General features: G+C 41.7%; 2 protein-coding genes across 4 annotated transcripts in view; one reads left to right on the top strand and one right to left on the bottom strand.

The window, feature by feature from the left end:
• The first annotated feature begins 766 nt into the window (after positions 1 to 766).
• On the top strand, positions 767 to 10414 carry atp1b1a (ATPase Na+/K+ transporting subunit beta 1a). Its single transcript, XM_062997256.1, has 6 exons — positions 767 to 991; positions 4273 to 4401; positions 5891 to 6046; positions 7890 to 8074; positions 8660 to 8743; positions 8888 to 10414. Exons 1-6 carry the CDS (start codon positions 898 to 900, stop codon positions 9143 to 9145), a joined length of 906 nt encoding a protein of 301 aa, XP_062853326.1. The 5' UTR covers positions 767 to 897; the 3' UTR covers positions 9146 to 10414.
• A 4-nt stretch (positions 10415 to 10418) lies between these two features.
• The window catches only part of nme7 (NME/NM23 family member 7), an 87760-nt gene continuing 84694 nt past the window's right edge, over positions 10419 to 13484 (bottom strand). For all 3 annotated transcript variants that reach the window (XM_062997253.1, XM_062997254.1, XM_062997252.1), the window contains one exon: positions 10419 to 10523. In XM_062997253.1, coding sequence (XP_062853323.1) covers positions 10491 to 10523 — 33 coding nt within the window. In that variant the 3' untranslated portion in view covers positions 10419 to 10490. The remainder of the gene's footprint in view (positions 10524 to 13484) is intronic.

Raw genomic sequence — 13484 nt, forward strand, 5'->3', positions numbered from 1 at the left:
TGACAGTGTATCGTCTAAGCAATTGAGGGTTAAAGCCTGTGCTCAAGGGCCCAACAGTGGCAACCTGGCAGTGGTGGGGCTTGAACCAACAACCTTTCGATTACTAGTCCACTACTTTGTATATGAGGAATGAAGTTTTCCACAGACTTTTAGATTAGATTAGATTAGATTAGATTAGATTCAACTTTATTGTCATTGTGCAGAGTAAACAAGTACAGAGCCAACGAAATGCAGTAGCATCTAACCAGAAGTGCAAGATAGAGATTATATACATATAATACACAGTTAAAGTGCAGAAGTGACCAGATAAGTGAAATGAGGAGACATATAATGACGGTGACTAAAGTGGCTACATAAATGGGTAATGAATGAGAGCAAATAAAGTGAAGTATATACATTATTGTTGTGCTGGTGCAAATTTGCAAAATACTGATGGTATATACAGTCGAGATGAGTTAAGTGTGGTACAAAGTGCAGTGGTATTTTACAATATGTGGTATTACTTTAGCAGCTTAAACCAATAATAATACTTAGCAAGAGAGTTCAGACTAAGTCTATACTAAAACCCATGCAAATTTAAGTCCAGGACTAAATGGTTTAGTTACTATTTTACATGTTCTTTAGTACGATACATGTGCCCGGTTTGTACCCCATAGCCGAATTTGTTACGCAAACACATCGCAGCCCCTGATTGGCCGGCAAACAGTCTATTGGACAAACTCGTAGGCGGAGCTTATCCGAGTAATGGATATAAGGGGGAGTATCCAACACCAGGAGCCGGGTACGACTCTGTCCTTTCTGAGAAATTGCCTGAGGAGTACAGCTCTGGCGGTCGTGTCGTGACGAAAAAACAGCAACGAACCCCCCACCCTAAAGGCACACAAAGGGAACTAAAAGATGCCTGCGAATAACAAGGACGAGGGTGGATGGAAGAAATTTCTGTGGAATTCTGAGAAGAAGGAATTTTTAGGACGAACCGGCGCCAGTTGGCGTAAGTGCTTCTTCGTTGCTGCTTTTTTTTTTTTTAACGGCCAGACAGGGGCTACATCCCATAATAAGCTTAACGGCTGAACGTTCATTTGAAAGTTTAAACGTCAACAAGTAGAAGCTGAGAAGCTGTAGAGGAATAACAACAACCTACGGACTCGTAACGGGTCTGATCACCTGTAATGTGTGATCGTGAAATGCTCAACATGTGTCGTGACTTTCATTTTCAATGGGGGAGAGAAAGAGGAAAATGCTGCTCTGCTGTTTCAGTATCATATCCGACCTGAACAGCCATGGCTAACCTTAAGTTCACTTGATTTAGATGTGCATATCAAGTCAACCTGAATGGCTGGTGCACTTCTACAGTACTTACTTACAATGTGGTGGTTCAGTGTTCCTTATTACCGCTGAATTACTACCCACAAGTGTTAAAATTCAGTGTATATGCATGCGTTATTACCATGCCTGCTGGAATAAGGAATTAAATGACCTCCCTAATGATTCGCTCAGGCATCAAAAACACAAATTTGATCATAATGTGTAATGTGTGTGAATTAGATGAACTCCATTCAGATCTGTACACCATGTACACACACAGCTGTATGAAGTTATTAGGTGACATTACATTAGCATAACACGACTTGCTTTTGCAAAAGTAAGCAAAGTTAAGCACCAAGCAGCGATTATTTCAGTCCATTCTGTCAAAATGTGCACAGGTTTAGATGAAAGAAGAAGCTCCTGTTATGTGAAACCTGTCCCTGAGAAGTGAAATGAAATGGAAACCAGTGATAGGAATTTAATTAATGTCAGCCACGGTGTGTTAAACAAAAGATCAGAGAGATGATGATGTTGTTTTAGTGTAGAAATATGCAATCCGGCTTGATTTGGGTGGAACGTTTTAGTAACGGTTTCCTACTAACTAGGTTTATATATAATACGTTATATGTACATAATTGTATTATATATTATGTAAGTATAGTGTAATTACATTCGCGTTACAGCAGTACGTTGATTATACACAAGGGTTCGAGCCCCCCCAAGGTGAATCAAGGTGATTTTTGGGCCCTGCTGTCCTGTCTTTCAAACGCTCCCCCTGACTGACTTGTACCTTTCACACACAGTCAATCCGAGTAAACCCATATAGGTCAAACCAGGGTAAATATTCCACGAAGCTCCAGGGGTGTCAGTTTTCAGTGATTTTGTGAGCACACGTTAGTGGATATGTGCTCATGTAGTACATACAGTACTGGCGTGTCGAGACACATGGCAGCTCATTCAAAGCTAAAACGCTGTGCTGTGCTGTACTGTGCTTGTATTAATCGTATATATAATATAATCGTGTATATTATTCTATAGAAGTTGCGACATGTATCCGGATCTGTATATTCAACAGTTGGTGTTGTACCAGCCTCAGTCTCAGACAGGTGGTGTCTGCTCGTTTCTAATGCTGTGTGAATGTAAAATGGTGGCAAGTGGCTGATGGCTTGTCGCCTGTAACCCCACGCTTGTAGTCAAATGGTGGCGGGTGTTAAATCATCAAACCCCCCCCGTGGATTAAACTCGGATCGATTTTTTTTTGAGACCAGGAGACACATCGGGATCGGTCCGATTCCAACAACGTGACTTGAATCGACAGCAGTTGTTTATTTTATCCACCGTAAGAGTCAGATCTCTGGGAGTATATAAGCTTTATGTACACATGTTGTTGTTATAGATCGTAAAGTTTCCAAGCTCTTTATTCATGTATATTAGGTATAGATCTAGGATATAGGATCCGATCCTCTGCTTAGAAGACTTCAGTGTAATACTATAACCACAGTAAATGCGCCACAACTTTTTACTTTAACTTGACTCCAGTGTAAATGGGAGGAGGAGCTTTGAGGAAGTGAGACGGTCCCAGACACCTATCTTTAACCTCCCAGTGACCAAACCGACTTAACCCTTCAAACATAAGTCTAATGATCTCTAGTAGTTACTGTGGCTCCATGTTGGGCACGTTCTGTACACATGATCTTGTCAAGTATATCCATGTTAGGCACCTTCTCCGAGCATGGTGTTCAGGATGGCACAATCTTTGCTTTACTACAGCCTGAAGCATGTATGGGCAAAATATATCAATATCATTATCAATTATGGTGTTCACCATTCATCAGACAGACAACAAGCCCGACCCTACGGCCTCTCATTCCTTACTTTTACTTATAAACAGTCGCATAATGTTGGCTTTCAATGCATTGTGTTTACACAATGAGGCTGTATTGGTATTTCCTGAAGATCTGTGAACTGTTACTGTGGATCATTAAACCACGATTTTTCCCGTGACCAGCTAAACCTGTCTTTTTTTTTTTGGGACCGACCTGTCAGTTTTATCTCTGGGGGTGGAACAGGGTTTAGTTCTAAAAGCCAGTAGTCTGTGTACGCTGTGTTCCTCTCCATCACTGGCGCTCGCAGCAGAGTGAGAGATTTCTGAACTGTTTGGACTTGCGTTGCAGTTTTTGCCAGCTTTATATTGGTCCACACCCCCCCGTGCTTGGAAAATCAGGAAGTGTCTGATTATATGGATCACATGTCACCGCTGACTTTGCTCAGTTTAGCAAACTCTGGTGACGATCCTTATTCCTAGAAATGTTAACAATCAGCAAATGGATTATCAACCTACATTTAAATTATGGCTGGCTGAATTTTAACAGCGTATACTGTTTAGGCAAACTAATTAATGCAGCTAATAAACTTAAATGTTGCTGAAACTGAAAAGAGGAAGTTTGGCGTCTTGGTTAAAAATGGGTCACATGCATATTAATGTCATATTTAAGGAAATATGGGAACAGTTTGTTCATGAATACTCATCAGTGATCACTCAGTACTGCATTCAGTAATCTTATGTGATCAGAAACGTATTCTAGATGACGGCAGGGAAAACTCGCTCAATTCGGATCCAGCCCCTTGGTCACAATGTAATAAATGTGGATTTATACATTATGCTCTTGTTTATCAAAATCTTATGACAAATTTTGCTTGCTAATTTAAATCAAACCATGAGAAAGGTGAGATTCAACAGTGAAAGTGTCCTTTTCATAAAATAACCAGCACACACCCAGTCTTAAGGGCACATGGAAATGCAAAATAAGCCATTCTTTACTGGGACCGGGAGTGGCTAAACATGCAAACATGGGCACTCCATGCACTCATGCTCACAATGCAATAGAATTCAATGAATGAAAAATGCTCCCACTGCCAATTTCTACTAATAATTGAATCATTAGCTTTGTTTTTCTTTCTTTACAGTTAAAATCTTCATCTTCTACGTTATCTTCTATGGCTGCTTGGCTGGAATTTTCATCGGCACCATCCAGGCATTGCTGATGACCCTTAGCAACTACAAGCCCACCTACCAGGACAGAGTTGCACCCCCAGGTAAACAGTATTAAACAGTGTGTGAGAATGTTTAGAAACCAGGTTCAGCATCGAAGTAACTGTTTGATATTTTGGGTTACTATCTGAGCCGTGTAGTCACCTCAGTGTCGTGTGTTGTTGCATTGTTGTCAACACTGCTGGTATTTCACAAGACCCTGTGAGCTGTCACCATATGTATTGTCAGAGATGTGTCTGTTGCAATGAGTGTTGGCTAACTGAAGATTATTTGGTAATTGATAACTTTGAGGACATACGGACATACAGTGAGTGAGACGTGTGTGTGTGTACATGTTCTCGTGATGTTATCGCTACTTGAATTAAATCTTGCATTATTTTTCATTATTATCTTGCACTAGCACTTTCGATCTGTTATAATTCATTTCATATTGGCACTGAGAGAAGTTTTACTGCTATTATTACAGGTGGTTTTTACAAATTAAGAATATTATCATGTTAAAACAGTATAGTAAGTCCTTTTACTGATAATAAATCAAGAATGTTCTATAGAATTTAAACACTACGTTCTACATTAGTTGTAAATCTGTTACGCAGTTAATCTCGGGGGAAGTGAAGTGATTGCCAGGAATCCTTTTGTGTTAATGCCAGGCATTTGCCCAGGGAGCCTGCACACTCTTTGGCCGTCCAGTGTTTGCACAGTGCACGCCGTCGTCTTGGCATATATTTAGCCGTATTCAGCTAGTGCCATGCACCGGTGCTATTTCCCCTAGAAGAGCAACAGCCTCGTCCTGGATAGGCTCGCTAAGTGGAAGGAAGCAGAGCAGAGCGCGCTGCGATTGGAAGCCACGATAAGCAAAGGAGGTGGTAGACACGCTCACTGCACTCAAGTCCCACCCTCCTCTCAGGGGCAAAAAAGTTTCCATTGTGCGAGAGAAGCACGTGAGGTGGAGTAGGTTTGGGGAAAGGGGGGGGGGGGGGGGGGGGGGGGGGGGGGGGCGGCAGAGACACAGTGTGGCTGAGTCTGTGCAAGTTGACGGTTAAAAAAGTAAAACGTCCCTCCTGCACTTCTGAGGTTGTGAATAACAGTGTAAAAGGAGAAGTGTGCATCCAAGCAAAGACCGTTAACAGCAATCACAACCTTGTGAGCGGTACAAGTGTTCCTGCCATTTATTCTCTTCCTTTACTGGCTCCGCTAGTGACCACGCCCCAATCTGGCCTTGTGCTCGAGCTGGGTGGAAAATTACTGCCAGGCTGAGAACAGGAGGTTCATCTGAACAGTTAACCATGACAAAGAACGGATATGTTGCCCTTGTTACTGTCTGGCTGATCACGCTACAGCCGATTCCGGCAAACCGTATTAATCTCACTTGTGTTAGATAGTGGTGCTGTTTCCGAAGCTGTAGTAATGAATCCCGTTAAGATTTGTCCTAGAAACGCAGTTCAGTTCCGTACAAACTTCTAATAAACTGGTGTATAGAGTCAAAATGCTAAAACGGCATCTCTCCTCTCCCCCCCCCCCCCCCCCCCTCAGGTTTATCACACACCCCACGCTCTGAAAAATCCGAGATCTCGTTCAACACCGCAGAAGAGGATACTTACAGAACGTACACGAAAGACATGAAGAACCTGCTGGAGCCATACAAAGACGAGTCACAGACTGATGACACGAAATTCGAGAACTGCGGAGGTTAGCATGATATCCACATCTAGTTCTGATGTACAGCTGACAGAAAACCTAAACAGTGTCTGATCAAACGTCCTCAAACGTTAATGAAACAATCACAGCATTACATGTTTTAACAACTTGACAGACACTGCAAGCTGTACAGTGAATTGAATTGCTTGGCATGTTGACATCAGATTGGCCATATGTTAAGTTTAAACTAATATAAATATGAAATAACGAATAGAAAACTCTGAGACTTTTTTATATTACATATAACTTTTATCCCAAATTATTATTATTAAGTAGGTACCAAACATTTTTCCAAGAGAAATGAAATTATAAATATATCTTAATAAGATGTGTTATTATTGTGTTATATGTCACCATAAATAACAACTGAGCTGTTGAAGCACTGAAATGTGATACTACCCATAATGCCTGGGGAAAAAGGATAGGTTCCTGGATTGAGCCTTGCTTTTCCCAAGGTTTCCTCTTTGTCAGCCTCTTAGACTCGGATCTCTGCAAACCTGCCGTGTGACCATCATGTCTTACAAAGCTTAATGGTGCGGATAGCACTTCATCACTGAGGCGCCATGTGTAGCCCCACACCGCCAAGGATTGAAAATGAACCCAATTTGCAGGACGCTTCACCCTGCAGAAAACTGGAAAATAAAAAACATCTGCAGCCCGCAAGTGAGAACAAGGATAGTTCAGGGACAGAGCAGAAATGAAAACAGGTCGTCACCATGTGACAAGTGACTCGGAGCATCTGCGACAACCCAGCTCTCTCTCATAAAAGGAAACCCATTAACGGCCTTTAAGGCAGCTCGATCTTTCCGGGCGGTTTCCTTGTGATGCCCAAAAACTGCAACCAGCTGAAAAAAGTGTGCAGGGCTCATATAACAGGTTTCAAGAGAAAGCAGGTTGCCAGCAGAGGCACTGTCAAATCTGTGAGAGAAACCGTGATTAATAGAAACACTTCCACCTGGAGCAAACAAATTCTCAATGAGACGCAGGTGGACGGTCAGCTAAGAGATTCTGGCACATCAATCACCTCTGTTTGGAAAGACTGGAGGACATAATCGTGATACCGAGCAATGCTGCCAATTTAAATGACAGGTGGGCTCGCTATATCACCGAAGTGGGTCACCAAATTGGTTAAATGGTCAAGTCAAGTCAAGTCAACTTTATTTATATAGCGCTTTTTACAATAGACATTGTCTCAAAGCAACTTTACAAAATCCAGGACCAACAGATACAAAAACCCCTGTTGAGCAAGCCGAGGGCGACAGTGGCAAGGAAAAACTCCCTGAAAATTACAGGAAGAAACCTTGAGAGGAACCAGACTCAGCAGGGCCCATCCTTCTTGGGTGGCCTGGAGGATACTTTAAATAAATACACGATTTACACAAATCATAAACACAGAATTAAATGAACTAAAAGTTATAACTGGTAATAAATAAATAAATAAATAATAATAGAGTTGTTATTCGCTCTAGTCTTCAATAAAGTCTGTAGTGATTTCTTGTCATTCTTGGTGCAATTACTCCAGACCCGTCACATCCGGCAGGAGCAGCATCGTTGTCACGGCAGTCTCGACTTCAATCCTTAACCTCGGCGGGTAAACAGGTTTCCATCAGAACGCCTTTGAACAGAGAATGTAGTTAATAATGTACAATGCTAGTTGAGTAAAACAGTTTTACAGAGAGTTTTAGACTCCGGCAGCCCTGATTATTACAGCATAACTAAATAAATGGTGCACACATGTAGTTTCACCTGTTTCCTGTTGATTTGATCCACTGCTGTGGTACAAAGCATCAGATCAGATATAAAAATACTAACGCTCGTGTCTTCTCGTCTTCAGAGAGTCCAGCTGTTTACACGGACCGCGGTGACCTGGAGGGTGACACAGGCGTGAGAAAGGCCTGCCGCTTCAGTAGGACCTTGCTGCGCGACTGCTCAGGCGTAGACGACGCCACTTTCGGCTTTGGGTCGGGCAAACCCTGCCTCATCGTTAAGCTCAACAGGATCGTCAACTTCAAGCCCAGAGTGAGTGCAGCTCAGAAGCAAGAATAAATAGTTAAATCCTCACTTTGGGTCTGGGTCAAGGTACACGTTTGAAATGCATTCCAGCAGGTGAATTGGTTGCAGTAAATAACCTTTATGTTTAAATGATCTTGGGAATTGATTGAGCTAAATGGGTAAAGCCTAGTGGTTAAGGTGCCGGACTAGTAATCCAAAGGTTGCAGTTCAAGCCTCACCACTGCCAGGCTGTCACTGTTGGGCCCTTAAACAAGGCCCTTAAGCCTCAATTGCTTAGACAGTATACAGTCACAGTCCTGTTAGTTCCAGTAGAGATAAATAAACGTGTCATGTAGAATCAATTCAGCTGAGTTTTTAATTATGAATGAGTTAAATGGTATTAGAGTGCTCAGGCAGAACTAGCTGGGTGTCTACACACACGATCGGCTGTGTCTGAGGGAGGGATAGATTGGTGCCCTGTCCAAGGCATCCCTGACCTTAAATGTATATCGTAGACACAGTACATGAACATGCATGTGTGTGAAAATGTATTGTGCACACAGATCTATTGGAATTATGATGAATTATTATTAATTTTTGTTTGTTTTACAGCCTCCAACAAAGAACGAGTCTTTACCTGCAACTGGCAGCATGAAGATTCAACCCCACGTGATTCCTATTCACTGCAGCAGCAAGGTACGAATCGTTGACCTCGCTGTTCTGCTCTACAGCATCATCATATAAACCTGATTAAGTGTATTATACATACACGCGGTGTAATTATCATGTACTTAACGTAACGGCACTAATACCTGTTCATCATCCCCCCCCCCCGTACAGAAAGAAGAAGACGCCGGCAAAATCGGCGAGATCAAGTACTTCGGCCTGGGCAACGGCTTCCCCCTGCAGTACTACCCTTACTACGGCAAGCTGCTCCAGCCCCAGTACCTCCAGCCCCTGGTGGCCATCCAGTTCGCCAACATCACCGCTAACGAAGAGCTGCGCGTGGAGTGCAAAGTATACGGAGACAACATCGCGTACAGCGATAAGGACCGCTATCAGGGACGCTTCGACGTTAAAATCACGGTCAAGTCATGACCTCAGCTATGAAAGTAGCACTTTTACCCTGCCCATTTCAAAGTGTAATTATTTAGACGAAACAAACAAAAATAAGAGTTCGATATTATAAAAAAAACGACAAAAAAAAAGAAAAGGAAACACGGCTAGTCTTGAACAAACTTTCATAACATACGGGACCTACACTTAATCTGTACGCTTTACACTAGCTTTCTCCGCAAATATGTCTAGGGTTAGAATGTAAAAACAAGTACAGGAAGAGTAGCAATAGCAACATATTTATTCTACTGTAAATGAGAATATTCTTTGAGCCATGGGACGTGTTCATTCATTACTGTAAATTATAATTCCACTACTGATGTAGCGAGCAGTGTTTCTGTCCCTGAGTATTTCTGCCTTGAGTGGTCGGTCTCGCTCTGTATTTTTTTTCGGAGTGCGCAGTGCAGTGCAGTGCAGTAGTGGCATACGACGGTCCTCTTTCCAAGCCACGTTATCGTTTCCGTCGTCTTACGCGAGTCAGCTTAGTGGTCCAATGCGTGTGGGTGGTTGGGTGGGTTCGACGCGAGCGCCAGGATGCGTGTTTTTGGCGAGTGCGGATGTGCGCGTCTGTATTCGTACACTTAACAAAAAGAACACAGTGGCATGGTACGCGCTGAGATCCCCAGGTCCGTATGTGAGGTGATGCCCGCACTCCATGGAATCTTCTCTTCTTTTCCTTCTCTGTTTGACTTTTGTTGATTTTCTGGTGGGGGGGGGGAGAATTCACTTTTACATCACTTTATATTTGATTCTTGCAGTGTGAGGGTTTGGGGGTTAATGACTATGATTCTGTATGAGGCTTTTGATTTCTTTTCCTTTAAGTGTAGAACTGTGTGTCCGCTCCGGAGAGCGGACCCCACGCCCGAGTGGAGGACCGCGTCTCCGGCGGTCACCGTGGCAACTCAGTGCTTTAATTTAATTTTTTTTTTTTTTTGCTGGAGACATCACACACCGTGGTGTAACTTTCTAATGAATGTTTTAGCCATTTACATGGTGGAAGAATTTTATATTTATGCAGTTGTACAATTTTTTTTTCTGCAGGAAAAAAGTGTATTGTAATGAAACCAGATACCAAAGTCACTGGTCAGAGTTAGAAAATGTTCTGAGATCCATCGCAGTACCCGTGTCTGTTTAGTGGATGTTAAAAGTGCTTATAAAGTCAATGCTGAACATCTGTCAGGAGTTACATCTGCTCTTGTCGTTTTATTTAATCCAGGTAAGGTCTAAACAAATAAATGTACAACAAACAAACCAAGTGTTTTATTTTATTTATTTCAATTAATTAATGTATTTAAATCATTGTGGGCGGCTGTGATGATTACGGACATCATCCATCTAAAATCTTGAAGAAATATTGAACCTGCAAGAAACAAAGAAATACAGTAAATAAACGTTAAATAATCTGATTTATATTCCTTTAAAGGCAAAGTCTTGGGCTCCGCATTCACACTCCGGTCAAACCAAGTACGCCAATAACAACAGCCTATTAACAAAGCAATAAGCCGTCTCGAGTGGCTTATTGCTTTTATAAAACGGCGGTCAACATAAAATATAATAAAATACAACAATTTATAAATGTTTTTATTTACAAAAACACTTACAAAACGCATTCTTCCGCGAAATCACGTAGTCCGTTAACAGTGTTGCTAGGCAACATGAGGGCGAACATAACATTCACTTTTTCTTTTCAGTGGCGTATTAATATGGAATGATGTGACAACGGCTTCGAACGCGGCTCAGCCAATCAGATTTTAGGACCGGAACTATCCGTTTTATAAGATTGATTTTAATACATTAACCCTTTGATGCAAAAGCTAAGCAAACCCCTTCTAATGCACAACATGGGTCAAAAATGACCCATATTCGTCCATTCAAGAATATTTTCATATGCACATTTGTCAGTTATTCATGTATTTGCTGTCTTAGCTAATAAAAGCTATCTATACTAGAATATGTAAACAGCTAGCAAGCAAATAGTATTGGACATATTCAAGATTCAAGAGCCGAATCTTTGGTTGTCTTTCAAAAGATCAGTAAATATGTTTCTGACTACAAACACTTACAGATGTCAGTAGTTTCTGTCAAATTCCATAGTAAATACATAAAGGTCATTTTTGACCCATGTTGTGCATTAGAAGGGTAGTGATACAAAAATGATTTTTATTAAAAAAGTAAAAAATATAAAACTGAAATAAGGATTTGTGATGATCAAAAACAAGTTAATTGAGGAATTCATGGAAGCTTGAATGACGAAATTAATTTATTGCAAAGATATAGATAATAAAAACTCAGTTGGGTCACTTTTGACCCAGGTTGTGCATCAAAGGGTTAAAAAAGAAATCACCATGAATGACAAAACTGTATTTCCTTGGACGTTACTGTGGGATCGACTTCCAAGCAAAGCTAGATCCCAAACATCTCCTTAGTCTCTGCATCTGTGTGGCACCTGGGGTGCAAAATGATTTGGTCAATCATGTCAATCCCAATACCAATAAAATAAAATGATTCCTGGTACGGATTTGATTCCACAGCCCAAGCAGAGATTAAACTACGCTTCATTTCGTTTTCATGTTTTACCACCGATGTATCCTGGTCAGGGTCGTGGTGAGGCTGGCTTCCCCAGAATCAATAGCAGCAGTGCAGTGACGCACCCCAGACAGGATGCCAATCGACCGCCGGGCCGTGGTCATCCCTCCTCCCGCAGACACAGCCAATCGTGTCTGTACTTTTGGTTCCTAGCAGAAGTGAGCTGGTGTCATTCACCGCTGCGCCACCGGAGCGCTCTAAATCTATTAACTCTAAATATATTAAATAAAACAAACAACATTGTGTCATTTTAAATTCCAGAAGCTAAGTAGTTAAGACGTGATGTTTGATGAGACTGGAGCACCGATTCCACTTCATATTAATAAAATTAATTAAACCTCTTAAAAACAACAAGAGAATAGTTTGACTTTAAAGCCTCGGTATGTCATTGAAAATCACCTGACCAGCGAGGTTTTTACCATACTGTCCGTCCCAGTTGATGAACGTTGATTAGATTACCGAGGCTGCAGGTGAACATTCCAGCCAGGCAGGAGCTGCACCGCATGGAACTCGTGTTGGTGTTTGTGCTGCTCAGAATCTGCTGGATCTCCCGCCTGCAGCCACAGCAAGGCTGTGTGGATTAGAGTTAAGACCCTTGGAACAAAGGTGCGAATAGCTGGTGGTTTTTACTGGTCAGCCTTTGTTCATACGCAGGAATGTGAGATGCAGACAGATTTTTAGAGAGGGTTGCTACAAGCACGTGTGTGTGTAAGGGCGCATTCACATGAGAAGCGGCAAAACTGATATTGCGCCGCTGTGCCGTTGATTCCTATTGAGTGACGGTGCTGCATAGCTTGCTACATTTGACTCATGATTCTTGCACTTGTTTAAAGTTCACCTGATTGAACCTGAAGTGTGGTGACGGTGACGGTGGCAACCTGAGCCTCAGCATGTAAATATGAGGATGGCTGGCAACACATGTCTCATAGGAAGCAGGTGCTAGCCATCAACCTTCTGAACTGGTGGATGTAATTTAATAGGGGGGTCAATTCAGTGAGGCGTCTAAAGTGCCGTAAAAATTAATTAATTAATTAATTAATCTCAGAATTTCATATAGTTAATCACGATTAATCGCATAAAAAAAATCTGTGTAAATGTTATAGAAAACAAGGATTTTTAAGTGAAATGTTACCATTAAAATGGTGAACACATTTGATGCTAAATGTACTTATGTTAAAAACTGCTGGGACAAGAGAAAACTGTAAGGGAGTTTTATTCACTCACATACTAGGCAGTAATACTATCCAGCAGAGACCCTCGACTTCATATATATGTCAGATTGTAGGTTAAAATTTCTCCATCAGCAAACATTGTAGATCAGCGGTGCTTTAGGTGGGATAAGGCGTAGTTATTGTAACAGACTTTTCTGTGCTTGTATCGTGACGATGGTTTGATGGACGTTTCTACACGAAGTGAGTGTGTTTTGACCCTTTGGGGCTTCCATAGTTCATGGAATAGCATGCTTGGCTAATGACTCTAGCTGTCCGCTATTCGGTACCGGAACAGAAAAAGTAATAAAGTGTTCTGCTCCCGACAATTTGTGAATATAGCGTGTATTTATTTCTTTATTAAGCGAGTGCATCACTACGACGCTCGGTTACATTTGAGAAACGCCGTCTTAATGAGAGATGCCGTGCACGGTCAAGTCTCAACATGAACTACGGATGACTCGCAGGGCCAAATAGAATTTGCGTTAACGGCACTATTTTTTTTTATCGCGTTAAATTGAGATCGC

This window comes from Trichomycterus rosablanca, chromosome 6 (assembly GCF_030014385.1).
Source record: "Trichomycterus rosablanca isolate fTriRos1 chromosome 6, fTriRos1.hap1, whole genome shotgun sequence".
Taxonomy (NCBI): Eukaryota; Metazoa; Chordata; class Actinopteri; order Siluriformes; family Trichomycteridae; genus Trichomycterus; species Trichomycterus rosablanca.

What these genes read in the sequence shown, in the direction of transcription:
- atp1b1a (XM_062997256.1), top strand. Translation starts at nt 898, where the DNA reads ATGCCTGCGAATAACAAGGACGAGGGTGGATGGAAGAAATTTCTGTGG. An exon ending in ACGAACCGGCGCCAGTTGGC is followed by an intron (nt 992 to 4,272) that starts GTAAGTGCTTCT and finishes CTTTCTTTACAG; the next exon opens with TTAAAATCTTCATCTTCTAC. An exon ending in TCGTCAACTTCAAGCCCAGA is followed by an intron (nt 8,075 to 8,659) that starts GTGAGTGCAGCT and finishes TTTGTTTTACAG; the next exon opens with CCTCCAACAAAGAACGAGTC.